Source organism: Sminthopsis crassicaudata, chromosome 1 (genome assembly GCF_048593235.1).
Source record: "Sminthopsis crassicaudata isolate SCR6 chromosome 1, ASM4859323v1, whole genome shotgun sequence".
Lineage (NCBI taxonomy): Eukaryota > Metazoa > Chordata > Mammalia > Dasyuromorphia > Dasyuridae > Sminthopsis > Sminthopsis crassicaudata.
Genome location: NC_133617.1, coordinates 228,471,387 through 228,494,486, shown reverse-complemented (window position 1 = coordinate 228,494,486; position 23,100 = coordinate 228,471,387). Strand labels below are relative to the sequence as shown.

The 23,100-nt window shown below is 34.5% G+C and overlaps 1 protein-coding gene and 1 long non-coding RNA gene across 20 annotated transcripts in view; one reads left to right on the top strand and one right to left on the bottom strand.

Moving 5' to 3' along the window:
* Nucleotides 1-23,100, bottom strand: part of DLGAP1 (DLG associated protein 1) — a 1,106,389-nt gene that overhangs the window by 368,853 nt on the left and 714,436 nt on the right. The window contains exon 1 of one of the 19 annotated variants that reach the window (XM_074275780.1): nt 6,633-10,705. The exons of the other annotated variants lie outside the window; for them this stretch is intronic. Within the exon in view, the coding sequence (XP_074131881.1) occupies nt 6,633-6,683 (51 nt within the window). The 5' untranslated portion in view covers nt 6,684-10,705. Of the gene's footprint in view, nt 1-6,632; nt 10,706-23,100 lie in introns of those variants that run through there. 19 annotated transcript variants of the gene reach the window in all.
* On the top strand, nt 4,592-23,040 carry LOC141547392 (uncharacterized). The gene is made up of 2 exons (XR_012483558.1): nt 4,592-4,772; nt 22,649-23,040. It is a non-coding gene; the product is annotated as an uncharacterized LOC141547392 (long non-coding RNA).

The following is a 23,100-nucleotide window of genomic DNA, read 5'->3' as shown; positions in this document are numbered from 1 at the left end:
AATGGAATAATAACAGATTTAGAATCATAGGTTTAGACTTGAAAAGGACTTTGAAAATTTTAAAGAAATGAAGAATCTGAGGTTAAGTGAGTTGGCCTGTCTGGACATACTCACTGGAGGATTTTGGTACTAGCCCAAATCCTGATCATAGGTGAGAAATGAAGGGGTGGAACTCTCAAAGATGGTCAAAATTTTCTCAGCCTTATAATATACCCTAATACACATATAACTATAGTACACTGTTCATGTGCTAACTATGTACTGTGCATACAGAACCACATAAACAACTTGCTATAAAGTGTGCAAATGTTTCCTTGCCACTTAGTATAACCCTGCTTTAATTACAACACAGGTTGTAATTCTGACTTCTCAAGAAGACTGAGAAGCATCTGGGGGAATGGGGAGCCAAACCAGACACATCAGGGTTTCACTGGACTAAAGAGTCTTATACCTGACCCAGGGTTCCTCATTATCTGTGACTTTCTACATTGGCCAGTCAAGATCATTATAACTACTAAGTGGCATAGCTGGGAGTCAAAGATAATTGTTTTTATTCAAAGTTCAGACTTCTCTATAACATAATGGATAAAATAGAGTGAATTACTCATCATGAGAAGAGACTATACTTGGAATTGGGAAGACCTGAAATAAAATTCTTCTTTAGACATTTAGCTGGGCAAGTCATTTAAGCCTTGTTGTCTTAGTTCCTCATCTATAAATGGAGCTAGAGAATGAAATGGAAAATCATCCTAGTATCTTTGTGAAGAAAACTCCAAATGGAGTCATGAAGAGTTGAACATGAATGAAAAATTAATGAACAACAATCTCACAAAATTCTTACAATAACTCTGAGAGGAAGGTGATATCTTCATCTCTATTTTACATAGTGATAAAGATGGAAAAACTGAGGCAGAAGTTGTCTTGATCAAAATCACAGTTAGTATTTGAGGCAAGATTCAAATACAGGTTTTCCTGATTCAGGTGTAGCACTATCTATTACACAACTTAGGTATCTAGCTACAATGGATAATAAAGTTAGGAATAAAAAAATCCTGACAGACTAAAACATTGGACTGAATATAATAAAATGAAATTTTATTAGTGATGAATAGACCATACAAGGACAGGAACCATGGGTAAATGAAATGATTGATTCTTTCTCTATCCTTGACTCATCTCCAGTCCAAGGCTGAATTATTATAAAGAAGGAAGATCCTCTTCTTCTTGGGCAGAACTCTTATTAAGTTTTTATAAAAAAAATTCTCCTCAAAACCACCTGAACCTATGCTCAGTAGGACACTTGGCTTTTGAGCACTGAAATTCTTTTAAACAATTTCTCATCTGTGGTAGGTACAGAGCACTCTAATGAGCTTCTTGAAATTGCTTCTGCTCCATCTCCTGCAAATATGATCTGTCTTTTTTCCCTCTATATCTATTCATATGTGCATATCTATATCTATATCCACATTCATACACAACATTTTTTTTAAAGCTTAATCAATTTTGTCACACTGCATAGTATTTCCCTTATAGTTCACCAGAGATAAATTAGCAATTGAAAAATCCTATGACAGTCCATTTAGCTTGTTCTATTTCTATATTATCTTCTTCTTTATAGTATTAATTCTTGAATAATTCACATATACATTGTGTAATCTTTGAATTCAACCTATTTGTTGGGGGATCAGAGAGATAATTGGTAGTGGATAGAGGAATGGCGTTGTAATCAAGAAAACCTGGATTTACATCCTGTCTCTGATAGACAAGTCCCTTAATCTGTTTCCTAGACAGCTCTTTAAGATATTACATGATAGTTGTCCTAAGTTGATTGAGGTAGTTTTCACACCAAGAGTTTCTCACATTGTGAAATCATTGACCAAAAATATTTAGGGAAGGAAAGATTTTTGTTCTTGTTCTTGTTTTTGTTTTTTAAATACAAATACTCAGGGAAAAAAGGCAGGACAAGTCTGGGAAAGCTTTCAAAGATCTATTGCTAGCTCATTTCCCAGCTTTGCTTTGGAACATTTATTTCATTGAATCATTCCCAAAATGATTAAGAGCTGTGTGGCAACTAGTAACAATTTGTTTTTCCACTAACAGAGCCAGTTAAACTCTGTAACCCCCTTCTTCCATCCCTAGGCTTAGGAATACTTGACACTAATACTTAAAGCCTAAACACTTCTCTGACAGTAACTGTAGAGCAATACCAGAAAAATGAGACAAAGCAAAACAAAACAAAGCAAAAAGTACTACTCTGATCTGCAGGAAGAGAATATGAAAATGAAATAGCTGCTGATAATTTTACGAAGGAGAAAGTTAGAATAAAAAGTTCCCCCAGCCATAAGAACCAGAGAAGGAAGCAGGAGAACAGGACCAGTTAGCATAAGGAAAACCATATCAGGAAAAAAGGCTTAGAAAAAGAATTTAAGATTGAATGTTATAAGTAAGCGATGCTATGCTTCACCAAGCAAGTTGTCTGAGGAAGGTGTATGTACAAGTTTTGATGAGTCCATTATCTTATCCCTGTGGATATTCCCTCCATATTGCACATCATTATCCATCCATGCCTTCTCATTCTGCTCAATTCTTGTCAACATCTTTCTGTAAATCCTCCCTAGAAGATTTCTCCAACAGGCTGGAGTTGTTCTGGTGAATTTCTGTTTCTATCACTAAAGTATTTGCTGTGCTCCTATGTGGATCTGTTATTCTTCACTCTTGCTAACAATTATTTTCTTTTCTTTTCCAGTCATAGATGTCTTTTAATGATGTTTTAAAAATCTATTTCTTATGCATAATTTTTACTGATTGTTTCAGCTTACTACCATGATCTGTACATTACTTTTTGGGTCACCAACCATTTTGATTCTTCTGTGAAGATGGTATTCCCTGATTTGGGTTTATATGGCAAAATAAAATACTGCTGATAAGAAGATGAGCTTTTCCAGCACTCACTGAAAACCTTGGATAAAGTTAATAGGTAAGAAGGCGAAAAGACCAAGGACTTTAAAGAACATTTGTCTACTTTTAGGATCATGGATAAACAAAAACTCATTTTCCCTTTTGTCAGGTCAAGTGTAATTATAGAGTATTGTAGTCTGTCATAAAGTTGCTAAGTGATAACAAGCTGTCATCTTAAGATGGTCATTATTAATAAAGATATTACTTTTATTTGAGTGGAGAGGAAATGAATTACTTAGGCTTTCTTCAACTAGTCAACACAGAAAGCCAATATCCCTCCATTACTTAGTGGAGCACATGTTTTAAGCCAAAAGGAAAATTCTGGAGCTAGTTTAGAACCATAAGCAGAAAACAGATTGTTAAAAGCTCCATTTTTTGTGAACATTTTTGTCTTAAAAATTTCTAATACTAAAAATCAGGTTTGATTTATTGTTTTGTTGATGGTATGAACTTAAGTATTAATAATTTAGAGTAAACTTAAAAGTATGTGATGCATAGTTTTTGGGAGGTCGGGAGGAGTGTTTATTATTAAATATTCACTAGCATTCTTCCACTTATGGAGAAGTAAAAAAAAACCTATCAATTATGGAACTTCTCTTGAATTAGGATAAGAAATACTTGGAAAGTAAGTAGGCTGGGAGGAATTACATCCTGGGTCACTTAATGAACTTGCAGAAGTAATCCTCTATCACTGATTTTTGGAGAATCAAAGAAACACTATAGACTTGGCTTTTGAAAGGGAGAAGGAAGATAGTTCAAACTATAGCTCAGTTAGCTTAATGTTGATTTCTGGTAAAATTAGGAGATTGGGCTACTGTTTATAAACACTTAGGGACAATGATTTCAAATAAATCAACATGGGTTTAATAAGAATGATTCATATTAGATTAATCTCTAATTTCGACAAGTTTAGTAAATCGAGGGCTGTTGTAGAAATCATATATTTGAATTTTAGTAAGGGATCTGAATATATAATTTTTCATTAAAATTTAAAACCACAGAGACTTTAAAAATTATTTATCTTTTCAGTTTCAGTCTTTCCTTTTCCATCCGATGACTGAGCAAAGCAGTTGCTTAGCATAGATCAAGGATTCTCAAACTTTTGAGATTATCTGAATTCTTTGGCAGGGTAATAGTTCCCATGATTCAGTTATTTCAATCATTCTCCACACAGCATGGCTTTAGACATTTACCAGCTGTGTGACCCTAGTCAACTCACTTCTACTGCCTTGTTTTTGTCACTTGTAAAATGGGGATGATAATTTCTTTCAGAGTTGCTATGAGAATTAAAATAAGAAAAAAATTAAAAGTCCGTTGCAGGTTTCAAAGTGCTATATTAATGCTAACATTATAAAAGGATGAAACAGTGAAGTTAACAACCTTAAATCTGATAGGAAAAGCATATAATTCTGTACTTGGATTTTAGGCTAAAATCAATTGTATAAGTACAAGATGAGGGAGATATAGCAAGAAAACAAATCAAACAGTTGGCTTAAAAATTTTTTTTAAAGACCTCAGTGTTCTAGGAGACTTCATGTCTAACATGGCTCCATCTTGTGATGTGACAATCAAAATATGACCTCAAAAGTGTAGTGTCCAAAGGGAGTGAATGAGGCTCTACTCTGCCCTAGTCAGTTCACATATCAAGATGTATGCACTATCTGGGGACCTTTATTCATTGGAAATCTGTATTATATCTAAAGAAGAGTGACCTGGATATGTGTGTGTGGGGAATTAACTATGACACATGAAGATTGATCAAAGGACTTGAGGATATTTAGCCTGGAGAAGAAAAAACTGGTGTGAGGGTAGAGGTGAGAAGACGGTAGAAATCTTTAAATTTATTGAAGGCCTGTCATTTAGAAGGTTTTGATTTATGTTTAGAGGACACACAAGGAAACTTTCTAAGGGACTAGAAATTTCAAAAATGGTAAACACTCTAAATGAGTAGAAAGCTTCCTGTCAGTGAAGATCTTCAGAGATTAGATAACCATTTGACATATACACATATATGTAAATACACACACATTCACATATAGAGAGGGATTGGATTAGATGATGTTTGAGGGACCTTCTAAACTAAGATTCTATTTTTAAAAATTTAAAATTAATGAAATAAAATATGTTGGATTTAATCACACAAACATTTATTTGTACATTCTTAAAACTCACAATAAAATATTACAGTTTCCTTTTGATAGATTCTTTTAAAAAGAAACATTTTAATATGAAGAAATATTTAAAACTGTTATTTTAAAAAGATTTACAGTAACCTAGGCATCTTTTAAGAGAACCAGTTAAAGGGGGTAAAATAAAAGTTGATTTCTTTTCTATAATCATCAGTTTTTAATAATCATCTTTTCTACAATTATCTGACAATGATTTTAAAATACAACTTTCTTCTTATAATTTTTCATATAATCCAAAATAGCCATATATTTCATATACACACAAAAAAGGGGCAAGTGGAAAAACTAGGATTGGGAAAATTTTTTTGAGCATTGAATCCTTTCCTTTCCCCCAGGTTTTCCCACAAGGTCTCCCTGTTTTAGAATGGACAAAGTGAGGTATCTTTTCAGGTCACCTACTTGTGGAGTGAGTAGGAGAAGCAATGATTTTTAAATTGCATGGCAATGAGCCCAGAATACCTGTGAGCAATTTTACTTTTTCTTTTTTTTTAAATTATTATCATTCTTTGGGTAAAGAAAATCTACAATGTCTTCATAGCCCCTTCCCCCATCCCCATCCCCCCGCTCCCCAGCCTTTTCCAGCTTCAGGAAATTTGGACTCTATGTAACTGAAACAAATCTATTTCTTCTTTCCATGCTGAACAGAATCTACAATGCAAAGAAAATCAGTCCAACAATTGGTCCACCCCTTTATTTTCTGAGGAATTGTTTGGTCAAATCAGCAGAATAGTGGTACCATAGTACCATAGGACCATAGCTTGACAATTTTAATTCTGAACTTCAGCAGACAAGTAGGGTTTTTTTTTTCATGTGGTTTTCATTCATTCATTACAAACTAGTAATCAACACAGTGCTTAAGCTAAAACAAGAACCCCAATTCAACGGTATCAGCAAGCTGCTAAAATTAAAGAAAAAAAAATACAATTTTACAGAACAAAACCCAGGTAGTAAAAGCCAGGGACTAATTTTAGCAACTGAAATATATTACTTTTGCTTCCTATTTCACATACCCAGAAAAGAAATGTCATCCTTGCAAGTCAGACCACAACATTTCAATATGTTTTTCAGCTTCTCTTAAAATGAATTAAATGTAATCTCAGTTTACAATAGATCATGAAAATCTTAGTAATAAGTCATATCTTAAATGGGTTTACCTGCCTTTGTTCCATTGGTAAATGCTATGCTCTCTAAGTTTGCTTTCCTCTTAAAAATATACTATTCACTAACCTGCTTTTCATAGTACATTTTAGACGATGTTCTAATTATAAAGCTAGCATTTCTCCCTTCCCTCTTAGTTCCTATATCCTAAGTATACATGCAAAGAAAGCAGACCGGTATATAGTTATAGACTTCACTATACTGTACACCCCAGGTTCACGTACATGAAATCAATGTGAAAAGAAAAAAAAAAGGATTTGTTTGAGATGCGTATACAAAGACAACATTTCTTTCCCTTCCTAACACCCAGAATTATTGTCAACTTACCTTATTAGATGAAAAACCATACAGAGTCTCTTTACGGAAAATTAAGTTCATTATTCATCTCAATTTGGATTTGGGTTATTGCAGCTGAAGGCATTTAAGCCTCTCTCTGCGATTTGCCAGTGCAAAGTGGGTGAGCATGGCAGTAAACACAAGGGCTGAAGGGGAGTGGTTGGCCATCCCTCACAACAGTAGACTTGTAACTTTAGCTTCCATTAGTATGCAAATACTTAATGAAATGAAATCATCCAACTCAAGAACAATACTTAAATGACTACTGAGAGCAGATATCCAAATCCATGCAATTTTGTCTTAGCTGTTATAGTTGTGCTGCATGCAAACTGCTCTAGCAGAATTCCACTGTTATCTTTCATTATTTGACCATATTCTCTCAGCATCACTGGTTATTGATTCATTTAGTACAACATACAATGAACAATTTATATCCTGTCAAGGTGAATAGTGCGTGGGATATCTAGAATATGCTAAAAAGGGATTGTCTGGCTGTCTTGGCTAGTGCTAGCAAAGCATATGACTCCTGAGTAAATATCTACATTCAAGAATTGTTGTAGCTTTAAAAATAAAACTGTATGGGTATGCAATTCAGCTGGAATGCCCAGATTTTTTAAATAAAGAGACAAATATCCAGAAGATACAACAAGAATGATAATTATCTGAATTTTGGTAATGAAATTCTCATTTTGTCTACAATCAAGACATGCTCTCTTATAATTTTTTGAATTATCCAAAAAAAGAATTAAATACCTTTTAGGGACCTTTAGGGAAAAAATTCCATGTTTTTGTATGATATTTCACTATGAAAAACTTGCTAGAAAACTTCCTTTAGTTAAGATATGCAGCTCATTGCAATATGTGGGACATATAACAAACATCTGGGACTACTCCACCAATCACTTTGCTTCATAAGAACTGAGCCAGCAACATTTATTTTAAACCCAGCACTATCAAATGAAAACAGAACCACAAAAAGCAATATGAGTATTAAGTTATTAATAGCCAAGAGCAACATGACTGAGCAAAGCAGTTTCTTAGCAAAGCCCAAGGATTCTCAAATTTTTGAGATCATGTGAGTATTGGTGGCAGGGTGAGAGACCCCATGATTCAGCTATTTTGACCATCCCCCACAATGCATGGCACATAGAAAGATTTAATAAATGATTGATCGATCTATCTAATTCTATTTGTTCTAACAAATCAAAACCAGAAAAAATGATCACCTGAGTGAAGAAAAATGGAATTGTTGTCAAAAAGTTTTCCTAATTAATGAGCAAATCAATGAATTAAATAGATGTTTTATTGAATATCTCCCATGTGACTAGTTTTAGTAGATTATATAAAGAAGACTAAGGACCCCTTCCCTGCCCTTAAGGACCTGTAGTTTAGTTATGGGACATAAAGAATAAAATCCAAAATTTAAAAATGTTCAAAAAAAGTTCTGTAAAAAACAGTTCAATGCTATATTAGTATAGCAGTTGGAGATATAAAACAAGTAAATGATTAATTTGTGCTAGAAACAAAAGTAAAGACATTGTTATTAAATATTAATACTACAAGTGTCTAGCATGTGAAATTCTTAGAAGATGTGAGAAAACTACTAGTTGTAAATCTCCTTTTATTCTTATTTTTCTTTTGTACAAAGAAAAAGAAAAGAGAAAGAAGAGATAATATGGTGTGGTGTAGTGGGGTCAGGAACAAGACCTGAAGTCTTTGGAAGGTTCTAGTTCAAAATTTTCCAAGACACTTACAACATGTTATCGAATCTTAATTGTTCTACTTTCTTTATTTGTTAAATAGAGAATTAGACCTGTCCTTTTAAGGTTCCTTCCATTTCTAACTTTATGATCCTCTGGGAAAAGTTGAAATTATCTACTCTGCTGAGAGTTTGGGTATGTGCCTCTTTGAAGGATCACATAGGATAAAGATTTTTAGCTAGAAAGAAAATCAGTGGGTATTTAGTTCTCTCTCTCTTTTTCCCCTTCCCTTCCTCCTTCCTTCTTCCTCTCCTTCCCTCCTCTTTTCTTTTCCTTTCTCCCTCTCTCTTTCCCTTCCTCTTTTCCTCCCTCCCTCCTTTCCTTCCAACTGTCTCTGTTTCTCGTTCTTCATTTCTTCACAAATATCTCATTTGACATAATATTTGCATACATTTTATGTACATTATCTCCTTGAAACCTTATAACAAAGTGCATATCCCCAAGGGAAAAAAAGGACCTATATATCCAAAAATACTGATAACATGTTCTTTTGTGGTGGCAAAAAAATTGAAAATTAAGAGAATACCCACTAATTGGGGAATGGCTGAACAAGATGTGGCATATGATTTATGGAATACTATTGAACTATAAGAAATTATGAGCAAGATGGTTTCAAACTAATCTAGGAATATTTATATGAACTAATGAAAAGTGAACTAGGCAGAACCAGGAGAACATTGTACACAGTAACAATATTCTAAGAATGACCAACTGTGAAAGTTAGCTTCTCAGATCCAAATGATCCAAGACATTCTGAAGGACTTATGAAGAAAAACACTATCCATCTCAGAGAGAAAATTGATGGAGTCTGAGTGCAGATTGAAACATTTTTTTCACTTTGTTTTCCTTACTTTTTATTTTTTTAAATGGCTAATATACATGATTTCATATATATAATTGATATCACATTTCTTGCTTTCTCAATGGATGGGAAGAGGTGAGTGAGAGAGAAAAAATTTGGAACTCAAAATTGAAAAAAAACACATGAGTGTTAAAATAAATAAGTTTATTTACAAACCCCCAAACTTCTGATAACCCTGTAAGGAAAGCACTCAAATAAGATTATCCCTATTTTCCAAAGCAAAATATTTAGGTTTGGAGGTGTGACTTGTCCCTGACCACAAAACTAGTAAGTGTCAAATATAGAATTTGGATCCCACTCTTTCTGACTCTAAGTTTAATACTATATTATGTATGCCATAAAGGCATAGTAGAAGTTCAAGTAAAGCATCAGAATGATGGATTCAATCTTTTATCCTTAATAAACACTTATTTATCATGTACCATGTCCAGTGAAATGGGCTACTTTTTCTAAAGAGTTTCTCTAAAGAGAAAAATTTCAGCGATTATGCCCTTTTCCTTCTTTAGAAAGAGTCAGAAAGAGTGAGACCCAAATTCTATATTTGACACATTAATTTTAATCACATAGAGGTTAAGATAGTACAAAGAGAAGTATGATACAATGTAGGACATGAAAAAAGCTGTGGAGAACTCTTAACAAAGTATTTCTCTAAGAAAATTTGAGCTTACAAGAATCAAGGAACGCTTCATGAAAAAAGGAGAACTTTAGGAAAAGTCTACTTAGGAGATGTTTTCCCCATAGAAAACATGTTTAAAGGTACAGGAGAATGAAATTTTAAATTTGAGTTGTAAAAAGGAAATTAGTGAATTATACAAAATACGAAAGTCAATTTCTAGGATGAAAACTAATACCCTAGAAAAATGACTGACACATTTCCAAACTGTTTTTTTCCTTGGCTCTTCTAACAAATACAACAGTTCATTATGCTTTCAATTCACTATCATATTATAGGAGATTCTCATAAAATTTCGACATATTTAGCTGATATTGACAGGATATGTATCTATTTACAATTATTTCTTCATGCCACCTAATGACTCACTTTTTAGACTGCATAAATTCTTTAAAAAAAGATTTTATGTTTTTAAAAATAAGGGAAGAAGATCAAAAATTAGATCTGGGATGCTATGAATTTCCATCAGTTTTAAGACCTAACTAAATACGAAGAGTAGCTGTCAGTTCCCATTGCCTAAATTTAGATTTAGACAACAATTAAGGACATAATACTCAGATAAAATTCATTTATATTAAATATCATTGCAAAGAAAATTTGGTAAAAATTTCAAGTCTCAGCCTAGTATTTATTTCAAACAGTACCTGTTACCTAAGCAAAGCATCAAGAGGAAACATGGGAAGGCCAATTTAAGTTTTACCTTTAAAACACTATGGCTACGTGATCCAGGGCAAATCTTTTCTTCCTCTTTCCTTGTTTCCCTTACTCTTTCAAAATGTAAGTCACACCCACCCACACCCATACCCTCATCAACATCAAGTTGGCTAAACTACCACCATTTACAAGACCATCATTCCTTCCATCAGATCTCAGTGGAGACAGCTCCAGACTCTGTTTTCTAGAACAGAGGTATTAGAGACCTAAGTGCTGCCGGAAACATTAAAATATAATTGGGGAATATTTAACAAAATAAATTAAAACATAATAGAAGTTAGGTAATGTTAATAGGTGGTTTTCATTACATCATGCAGCCTTCAGGGATCCATGTGTATAGTTGTTCAGCTATTTTCAGTTGTGTCTGACTCTTCATGACCCATTTGGGATTTCCTTGCCATTTTCTTCTCCAGCTCATTTTACAGATGAGGAGTGAGGAAAACAGGTTAAGTGACTTAACTAAGGTCACAGCTAAAAAATTTCTGAAGCCAGATTTGAACTCAGGAAGTTGAGTTTTCCTGATTCCAGAAACTATACTCTATCCTCTGTGCCGCCTAGCTACCTTATGTGTGTGGTTTATTGGCTTCCATTTCTATTTGAATTTGAGATCAGTGCCCCTATGCTCCATAAACAGAAACATTTCCTTTGCCTCCAGCTTCTTCACCATTTCACCAATTGTGCTTCCAGCCCCACTCCTGCCCATCCACCTGAGGAGGAAGGACAATTGCTTCTGCAGGTGTTGTCATACTCCCCCTAGCAGTAACAGTTATTGAAGACCTAGAATGGAAAGTTGCACCTCTAAAGTTCTTGGCAGGATCACTGAATTAATATTGTAAAGAGATAAGGTTTTATCAATGGAAGTGAAACTAAACAAAATTTTCTTTGTAAACAAAAGCTAAACAACAACAACAACAACAACAACAATAACAACACTATTTTGTAGCTGTACCTTAAGGACCACTAGATCTTTCTATCTGATTTGCAGCTGAATAGTGGATGCCCAATAAGAATATAAGCTTCTTGAAAGCTGAAATTATTTCCTTTTTCTGTTTACAATCTCAGTGATGCACACAGTACTTTAAACATTTAATATTTTTCCCTTCCTCTTTTCCTTTTCTTCCTTCCTTCCTTCCTTCCTTCCTTCCTTCCTTCCTTCCTTCCTTCCTTCCTTCCTTCCTTCCTTCCTTCCTTCCTTCCTTCCTTCCTTCCTTCCTTCCTTCCTTTCCTTCCTTCCTTCCTCCCTCCCTCCCTCTCTCCCTCCCTCCCTTCCTCCTTTCCTCCCAACGAGTCCTGCTTCACAGTTGTTAATTCCACTGCTCCTGATGTAAATTAAGCTGTCCAGGTTTCTCACCATTGTAAGTTCCTTAAGATAAGGTTTTGGATCATATACATCTTTGCATCCCTGATATCTAGCATAATGCCATACACACAATAGGTTGCTTAATAAATTTTTAATTGCATCGGCATGGAGAATCGATGATTGGAAAAACTATGCCTGGAAAGCCTCATTTAACAAACTGTTAACTTTCATTACTAAACAATTCATCCAAAGGAATCTGAAAAGCAGCCATTCTTAATGATTTATTAAGAAAAAAGAAATCGAATAGGAATGCTATGTAGATAATTATTCTAGTTTCAAGCATTTGGGGTGAGAAAATGTATAGGTATGCCATAGAGATATCTCAGGGGAATGATCATAGTAAGACTAGATTATGATCAGTAGACTCTGGGTAAACTTAATGGGTACCCTGAGCCCTACTTGTCTATTCTAAGTTTTATCTCTGACATGAAGGATATAATAATAATAAAACAATAGCATTAGTGATACTGTGCTTTAGAATTTATAAAGTTTTATGTATAATATTTAATTTTAGATACTACTTCTGTTTTTAGCCCCATCTGTAGGTCCTGTTCTGGGAACTTTTTTCTCTATTTAATAAACATCATGGAGGTTACTCTGGGTTAGTAAACCTTAGTAAATTTTAGTTTAGAAAAACTTAATTAAAAAGGCCATACAGGGTATGGCCAAGGAAGACCTGGTACTGTGATACAATAGTGGGAATTTCCCCTTTTCCAGAATACATCAGCAAACATACAGAACAAGATGGTATGATTCTTTCATTTCAATTTTTTTTCTAAGAAAAAGGACAATTCAATGCATCATGCATTTATTAAGCACTTTTTATGTTCCAGCAAGCGAGAACCCAAAGACTTAAAATAAAACATTCCCTACTTTCAAGAAGTTAACATTCTAGCGATGGGGGTGGTAGAACATGTATATAGAAAAATATAAAATCTATAGAAAACAAACAAAGTAATGGGAGTGTATGTGCCACTAACAACTGAGCTGAGGGAATCAGGAACAGTAATTCATGGAAAGTGATTCGTCAGTTTTTGAGGAGAGTGAGGGAGTCAGAGGCAGAACTGAGGAAAGAAAGTACTCTAGGAATGGAGGAATTCCTACAGGTGGGGGAATACAATATTGTATACCAGGAATATCAAATAAGGCAGTACTAAAGTGTAGAGTACATGAAGGAAAATAATGTGCTTGGAAAGCTTGGAAAGATAGGCTAGCTTCAGATGGTGAAGAGCTTTAAATGCCAAAGAGTTCATTTTTTCCCCCAGAACTTAAAGGGAATCAGTGAAACTTCTTGAGCAGAAAAGTGATATGATAAAAGTTATGCTTCAAGAATATACATTTCCAGTTAAATGGATTTTAGTTTTTAGAGGGAAGATCTGGATGTAGTGATATTATTTAGTAATCTATTGCAATAGTTCTGATAAGATGTGATAAAGGCCAGAAATAGGGTAACTATGATATAAGTATAGGCAAGGGCTGGATGTAGGATTTGGGGGCTGTATAAACAATAAGACTGGGAATCTAAGGCTATAACTTAATTATACTATAATACTATTCTAGCATGGCAACTTTATAGGCCAATGAGGTTTATGATTCAAAATGGTATTCACTTAGACATATATAGGTCAATGTTATTAAGTTTCAATGTTAAGTTTAAGAATAAGTACTTTAAGCTGACAATGAGTGCTGAATCATGACTTGTAGACTAACACAGAATAAAATTATTTTACCTTTCATAAAGCAATTCTTTAGATATTTGAAGACAATTATCATACCTCATATATTCCCTCCTCCAGGCTCGACGTTCCTAATTTGTTTTCTTGGCTATTTTTTATAGTGTGATTCCTAGAATAGTCATGGGGACAAAAAGAGAGATGCCAGAAAATTCTGTCCTTAAAATGAACAAATAATTATTTAGTGTTTTAAGGTTTCAAAGTTCTTCCTTACAACATCCCAAGAGATATGAATAATCAATATTATTAACTCCATTTTATAGATGAGGAAACCAGCATAGGAGATTGATGGATTTGCCCAAAGTCATGCAATTAGTACACATTAGAGCTTTGATTCAAACTTGACTTCCTCCCAATTCCAAACCAATGTTCTCGTTACTATACCATATTGTTGTTCCAGGTACGTATACACACACACACACACACACACACACACACACACACACACACACACACTTCAACTACCACCTGTACTGACTGAAATGATGAGAGGGAACAAAAATGTGCCACCAGGCATTAGCACTTATGACTGTTTTTGGACAGTCTCTATCATGATTTGCTAATGTTTGAATCGATTTGTATCCAGATGCAGCCCAGAGAGGTGCCAAAATATGATAATCTACCAACAAATGTGAGCCTAAAGAAAAAAAAGTTTCTAGTCTTGCTTTGTAAATCAGGATGAAAGCCACAAATAGAATTGTTGTCTAGGATAGAGTTCCAGCAGCTGCTGCCAAATATTCAAAGGGCTTAAATTGAGATGCTATGTTGGACACTGATAAGTTTGCTAATAGCAGGTCAGGTATGAAATGTAGGATACAAAGTGAATCAGGTATTTGGCTTAGGCTAATCAAATGGGAAGGAGCCAGGTTGGACTAGCCCAGTGGGAATTTTGGGAGAATTTCAGTGTAGCTACTAGGGATTTTCAGTTCTGTACTGTAGTTAATCCCTAATGGTATAACAGATTTTATGATAGCTTTGAAGCTGTGCTGTCAGGGAGTTCCACATAGTTTCCTGGTATTGTAGAAATGTGTCTGATCTATTGACAAGAAGGGGCAAAGTATTTACAAACCATTAGAATTATAAACATTGAGACATGGAATGGCTCTCCCAGTGATTGAGTTCTTCTGTAACATATACAATAACCATCCAAACTTGAATACTTAGTGCTAGGGAGCTCACTGCTTTGCAAGGCATCCTGTTTCATTGTTGTATATCTATAATCATTTTTGAGCAAAATTAATTGATCTGTCATTTCTATCCATTGATTCTAGTTCTGTACTTTATTTCAACTATTAGAGAATACCTTAGGAGGGAGAGTACGACTTTTGCTTCTACTCTTTCACTTTTAACTCTGAAAGAGAAGATTCTGGGGAAATGGGAGAGTAGGTCAGAAAACTTTCAGCTTTTTAAATTTCCTCCACAAAAATATACAGAACATTATCTCAGAGCAGCAGAAATAAACATGGGATAAAGCAATTGTCTTCTTAAAACAATATGAAAAGACCCCTGAAGAGATCAACTTCCAAGAGTGAAGGCTCAGCCTGAGTGAAGTACAAACTCCAGTCCAATTCTGCAGAATGAACAAATAAGCTCTGGGGGGTAGCTGGGTTGATGGACAGTCTTAGCCTTGGAAACTTTCATCTCATAGACAGTGTAGGAATCTGATGCTGAGTAGGCCTTCCACTGTTGAGGGATGCCAAAGCATAGGTGCAATGACTAGACATATCTTGGGCTGTGACTTTGGGGAGAAGGAGCTAGTACCTATTGATGAGTGAAGTATCTAGGGTCAGGGACCCTGTTAGCTGTGAGCCCTCACACTAGAACAGAATCCCTGGTTTCAGTTCTAGGACAGAGGACAGCTGTACTTCAAAGCCAAAGGAGGAACTTCGAGGAGCAAAATCATTTTTGGGACAGTGGGACTGTTAGTACTAGTAGTGGATTAGGAATGGAGAGAAGAGACCAAGCCCTGAGACAGATCTTAGAAAATAAAAATAAACCAAAAATAATAAAACAAAATGTAAAGAATGAAAAAATAAAAGAGAATGTGAAACATAAGAAAAACAACAGATCTAGAGAACAGATCAAGAAGAGAAAATATAAAAATAATTGGACTATATGAAATCTGTGACTAAAAAAAAGAACTTTGATGCAATAATAAAAGAAAAAGAAATCAAAGAAAATTATGCTGAAATGATAGAACAAGATGGGAAAGTAGAAAAAGAAAAAAATCTATCGATCATTACCTAAAAGAAATCCTACAAAGAAAATACATAGGAACATTATTGCTAAATTTTGAAATGCCCTGATCAAAAAGGAAAATTTACAAGAAAGGAACAAAGAAAAACAAGTGAAAAAACTCAATTCAAATATGCTGGAGTTACAATTAGAATTGTACAGCAGCTACAATAAAAAAATAACTGGAGGTCATTAAATTATTATAGGTCATAAAATGCTGATAATCAAAGGAAGTAGGCTTGAAGTAAAAAAAATTATATTCAACAAAATTAGGCATAACATTAAATGAAAAAAAAATGGACATTCAATGAACTCATAGATTTTTAGGATTTTATCTCAACCAAACCTGGGCTCAATAGAAAATTTGACATATAAGAACCAACATCAAAGACTAATTTCAAGGGACCAAAGACAAATTTTGTATTTAACATTGATATCAGTAATTGAGAGTCCAAAAGAAAGATTGGGGCAGAGTTGAGTATGATCTGACTCTAAAAGCAAAATTGTCTAGAAAAAGATGAAAATAGTAATTATGCTATAAGAATGAGATGTAGAGGAAGAACCAACATAAAGGCATTAGATGGGGAGAAGGGCTGGTAATTCTGAAAACCTACTCACATACATAAATATGCCATGAAATGTATAATACCTTTCAAAATCTATAAAAAGGGGGGATTTATTTTATCCACCTTAAGATAATATGGGGTACAAAAGGATGTTTAGATCAATGGGAAAGGGATAATGTATGTAGATTAATGGGAATGGGATTAAAAAGGGAGGGAGAAAATGGAAGAAGATAAAGGAGAGACCTAATAGGTCAGGGGAGGTTAAGTAATAGAAAGACAAGTTAAAGAGTAGAGCAAGGAAGCAAAATTGGGCAACTTTGAAAACAATGTGTAGCATTTATTATATAGGTTTTCTTGAAATGGAAATTGTTTTATATTGAGTATTCTCTTATGGTCTGCTGTATATATATGATAATGCTTCCCCCCCTTTTCTCATTTTCTATGTAAGTTTAAAATTTTAAAAAATTACAAAAAAATGCTGTAAAAAGTTACTCTTTTTTCCACAAGACATTTCTTCAAATATCTGAAGACAACTCACACTTCAGTTATATCTTCTCTTCTCCAGATACTAGATTTCTACTTTCCTTAATCGTTCTGATGAGGTTAAAAGAGATAGCCCCAGACACAAATGATTAACAGGAAATTCCTGTCTTAGAAAAGGTTAAAGGAGATAACCTGAGACACAAATGATTAATAGGATTTTACATCCTTAAGAGAAATTCTCGTCTTATTTACAAATCTCTCCCGAACCAATTTGATAACATCTCTATATCCGAAGGAAAAACTTTGTTTTATGACCCTGATTGTGTATAAAATGAATCGCCAAAATTCTATTCCTTGCACTTGGTTTTTCCTTGCCTTGTGCTCCTCCTCTCCCCCCCTACTTTGCTGTGATGTCCCCTTTTCAGGCAGTCTAGCCTTTCTCCCTGGAGACCAAATGCCTGCCTATCACTTTACTATCAATAAAGACTTTGTTTTAACACAGCATTGAGTAGCGAATTCATTTGCTAAACGAACCTGGCCTTTGGTACTTTGGAGGAGAAGGAAGCATTGAACTATCTTTCCCTTTGAGCCTCAGTTTCGTCCTTATCAGTTCTTCACAGAATGTGGTTTCTGGAATGGCTGCTGTCTTCATCACACTTCTCTAGATGCTCTTTAGTTTATCAATATGTCTCTTAAAGTATAAGAAGTGAATACAATGTTTCAGTTTTATTTGACCAGGATAGATTACAATGTAGATTTTTTTTTAATTATTTTTTTGGATACTCTACTTCTTCCTCATATGTTCTAAAATTATATTTTTAAAAGCCATTTTGGTCATATTTTTGATCCTAATTGAGTTTGTAGCCAAAGCAAAGTTCCTAGGTCTTTTTCATATTAACTGCTGTTAAACCAAATATTTACTCTCCTATTTGTAGTTCATTTTAAAAACTTAACTGTTGGAATTCCTCTTTATGGTTTTAAAATATAATCTTGATGGTTTCAGCTCATTGAATCAGTCAACTAATAACTTTTTGGTTACGAATTATTTTATCTAAGCTATTCTTCCTAGATTTCTGTCATCAACAAATTTGATGAACCTGCTTTTTATGTCTTCATCTAAGTCACAGATTAAAGATGCTGAATGTGACAGTACCAGGAGTGGAATACCAGGGCAAAGACTATCAACCAATTAGTGAATCAGTAGGCACTGAGCTTTCTGCCTATGAGGATAGATGTATTTCATGGAAGCCTTTAAGAGGGAACAATCATAGAATCATGAAATTGCCAAGTAGGGAGTATGGACTCCCAAATGAAGGTCATCCAGTGCAACATGACCTTGAAGAACACTCTCATTCATAATGCATCTGTCAATTGGTCATCTAGTTTTTTTTAGAAGATCTAATGAAGGAAAATCCTCTACCTCCCCAAGCTTTCCATTTTGCTTTGATGTATCTCTATTCAATAGGAAGTTCTTGCTTATATTTGCCTTTTTGCAACTTCTCCCCCCTCCCCTTCCCATTGTTCCTTGTTCTGCCCTAGGGAGTTAAATTCAATCCCTTTTTCTGCATGACAACCCTTGAAATACTTGAAGACTGCTTTAATTCTACTTTTCTCCCTCCTCTAAGCATATTTCCACAGTGCTTTCCATATGGTTAGACAATTTTGTAGCTCTACCAACAATGCATTATCATATCTTGCAATCTACAATCTGACCAATATTTCATTATTCCTATTTTTAGCTATCTTTGCCAAATTACTTGGCATGAGGTGAAAACTCAAAATTTGCCTTAGTCTTAACACTAGTGAAATGATATTTAAGAATTCATATATTTCTTAGAGAATTTTTAATTTATATCTTTTGTCTACTTTTATAATAGAGAATAGGTAAATTCACAACACCATCCCCCAGAAATTCTTCTCTTCTATATGTTAAATATAAGTTCATAGATATAGGTTCATGGAGTTAGAAGTGATTCTGAATCCAGGTGGTTCAAACACCTATTTTCATTTGAGAAAATAGGTTCCTGGAATCTATAGGAAGGAGAAAGTGAAAAGAAGTGAAAAGTATTCCAGATGTGATCTGACCAGACCAGAAAACAATGGCATCATAACTCTCCTAGTTCATTTTATTATGAATTTCTTATAAATTAATACTATGTTTAATTTCTTGGATGCCATAAGTCTATTACCCCCCCCCCAATATTATTCAGAATAGTTATCTAGATACAAATTTGCTGTCCTCTATAGGAAGTACACCTGGATTTCTCCCCCCCCCCCCTTACTCACACATAACAAACCATCTCCTTGGCTTTCCCCTATGCCATTAGGCTGCTATGACATAACAAATAAAATCCTGAATCAGCCTTCAGGAAGGTAAGTTCAAATATGGCTTCATATACTTACTAGTTATCTGAATCTGGGTAAGTCACTTAGCCGCAGTCTGCCTCAGTTTCCTTAATTGTAAAATGGGAAAAATTTATTTCCCAAGATTGTTTTGAGAATTAAGTAAGATAGTATTTATAAAGCACTTAGCATAATGTTTGGCACACAGTAGGCACTTAAAAAGTGTTCATCCTTCCTTCCTTTCCCTAAAATATACTTCCTCTTCACCTTCATCTCTTAAAAGCCTTAATTTCCTTCAAAGACCTCAAATGCTTCTTTCTGGACAAGAAATTCCACCCCCAGCTATTGTGCCCTTTATTCAATAATTAGTGTGTGTGTGTGTGTGTGTGTGTGTGTGTGTGTGCGTGCGCGCGTGTGTGTGTGTGTGTGTGTGTGTGTGTGTGTGTCTCACAAGATAGAATGGAAGTTCAGTCAGGGTGGGGATTTCTTTGTTTTTATTTTTATATATCCAATTCTTAGCACATGGTAGCTGTTTAATAAATGCAGGAGAGGAATTGTAAAGTCACTTCCACTCATCTGTAGAAAACTTTATAATGCTCAAATAGTGTTATTCTATGGTTGAATCCTTTAGAGGATTCTGCATCCTTTGTAAGACACACTTATTTAGTCTTTCAACTCTTACCTTAGGATTATAGAATCACATTATTAGACACTAAGAGGGAAGGTAACTGTCACAGCAAATAGAGTTCCAGGTTTGGAGTAAGGAAGACTCATCTTCCAGAGTTGAAATCTGTCCCCAAATACCAACTAGTTGTGTGATTCTGGACATAACTTTATTTGCCTCAGTTTCTCAGTTGTAAAATGAGTTGGAGAATGAAATGGGAAACCATTCCAGGATCTTTGTATAGAAAAAACCCTACTGTGGTCATGAAGAATTGGACATAAATGAAAAATGACAGAACAACAATAACAAAAAGAATCTGCAAAGGGATACTTCTTAATCCAATTCTTTCATTTTACGGGTGAGGAAATTGAAGTATAGAGAGATTAAGTGATTTTAGGGATGATAACATCTCTAAGGATGTTAACAGCTGGTTTTGAGGTAGAATTTGAAAACAGCTTTATTAACTTTTAAGTTTAATGCTTTCTCTACATTCTCAAGATTTCTTTTTTTCCTTTTCTTCATCATACTTATTTTGTTTATTTTATCAAGTTCCATTCTTTAATTTTTTTTCCTTTTCCCCTTTGTTTTATTTCTTGGTTTACTTCATTCAACTCTTCTTAATGCATCTCTTCCCCCTGCTTACTGTTGTCTCCATTTCATAGTTTGTTCAAGTCTCTTTATCTTCATGTAGCTTGTGTTCTTTTTCTTCCATTTATAATTCTTTCAGGACATTTCCAAACATCCCATCTTTCATCTTAATTTTGTTATTTGTTTACTTCCATTGTATTGTTATATTGTTTATACATTGTATTGCATATGGTTTACAATCCATACCATAGAAAATTAATTTTCAGGCTTTTGGTCAAAGTGCTGAATTGATTGGAGAAAATGTTGGCAATCTTCTTAAGGGTTTTTAAGTCCTACCATCTTTCTGTTCCTTCTTTAGGCTATTCTCTTCCTGAGAGTTTAAGTACTGTTAAAAACCCATCTCCAAACTTTCCAAGTAACAACGATAGTTAAATCATGCTGTTGTCCTTTCATGGGAGTTCCATTGGAGCTTTCCTTCTCATGTTCAGAGGTAAGCTGCATTCCACTTCATGTTCTTCTCTTTGAGTTAGATAGGTAATTTTTTTCCTTACCCCTGAATTTTATTTGGAACATTAGCTCTTCTGTGAACTTAAAACTGGGTTCCTGGTGAACAGAGAGAGAATATAAATTTGAATTCCCTTGAGCCTCATCTGGAGCAGGGGAATCGCTTACATTTCCAGTCAAGATAATGGTAGTGTAATTTGCTCTCAAAAGCCAAGTTTTACCAGACCTCCATAGGCTTAGGTAGCCCAATATAGCTGCATTCTGGGGATTTGAGCTCTTTATTATCTCTTTCATGGTCATTTCATCAAAGCCTTCTAACTAGTTGTCTTATTTCTTAATTAATATGATTTTCATACTAAGAACATTGGTAACCTCCATCTTCCAAGTTGTTTCATATTGCCTATGCTGGGATATCTGTTTTCTGTGTCAAGTACATGAGTACTTGGGTCTCGTTACTGAATTGGGGGCCACACAATTATGATTTAATATAAGTAAATGTTAGTTTATATACTTATTTTATATATCTATATATGAGATCAGATAAAATTTATTGGGCAAAAAGGATCATGAGGGGAAAATGTTAAATAAGCCTGGGACTAGACCATCTCACTAGGGAAGTTGAAATCAGTTCTTGTTTTTCTTGGAGCACAAAGAGATGACTTCTGGCTCTTGTTAAGATGATAGATTTTGGGAAATGGCCAATATACTTTATAGTGAGAATGGTTGTTCCTCTGTAAACTTAAAGTTCTGGAACTCCCAGGGTTATTATCTTTAGTTCAGCTACTCTCTTTACCAATCCAAATAAGTGATAAGGAAGGAGTGTGAGAAAAAGGAAATCCCTCCATGGTAGCTAGGTGATGCAATATAGAGAGTAGGGAACTTAGAGTCAGTAAGAACCAAGTTTGAATATTTCCTAAATATTTAATAATCCTAAATATCCTAAATAAAACAATAGTGAAATGAAGTTGGGTTAATGACAATCTCTCTGTAATTTAGTTTCCTCATTTATAAAATAGGGTTAATAATATCAAGTAAGGTAATATATGCAGTGTTTACACACCTTAAAAACAATTTAAATACTAGCTAATTATAAGTGTTGGTGAAGGAGTTCTCAGTCACTGTTGGTTCAGATTCTCAATGCATTTATGCTTCCTGTGACTTTGTCCCTGTGAATACTATGGGGAACTTTGAAAATTACTGTTTCAGGTGTAAATGATACATTAGCAAATGTGATAACTTGTCATCATGGTTTACCGTGTGTGTGTGTGTGTGTGTGTGTGTGTGTGTGTGTGTATTAGGATCCACCATATAGCCCAATTACTTGTGGCATATATTCTCCTCACATAGGATCCTACAAACCTGCTAAGGCCATATCTCCATATTCAATTCACATTAATTTTCTTAGCCTTAACACATAAATAGATGCAAAAACTTTGAGCATTTCCAAGCAAATAACAGCTTTTCTTGTGCACATCCTCCCTCTCCTTCACACTATTGACTAATGCAACTATTCCTTTCACAGATGCAGGGACCAAGAACTTGTGAACATCAGTAGTGGAGGAAAATGCCAATGAGTCTTAAATCAAAACAAAGCAAAACAAGCTCAGGCTTCTACAAACTGATTGCCATCAGTAACATCTTTCTGAAGAATTAAGAGAATGGAAGATTAATATTAGTACTACTGTAGTAGGAAGTTGATCATTTCCTGCTATGAAAATCTTTAGGGCAGTATCACAAACTAGGGACTTATATGAAACCTTGGAGTAAAGAGTGACTAAGGACTTCTTGGAATTGCCTCTCTAGAAATTCCAAATTTATTTTTTATCCAAGGGGAGTCCAAGCCACAGGGTGGTACCTTGGGCCTGAAAGACTAACTAACTACCTAAGATGAAGATGGAATTCACCAGAGAAAAAGTGATTGTATTTATTATTTATGGGCTACTTTATTTTCTGTATACTGTTTGTAAGGCGAAA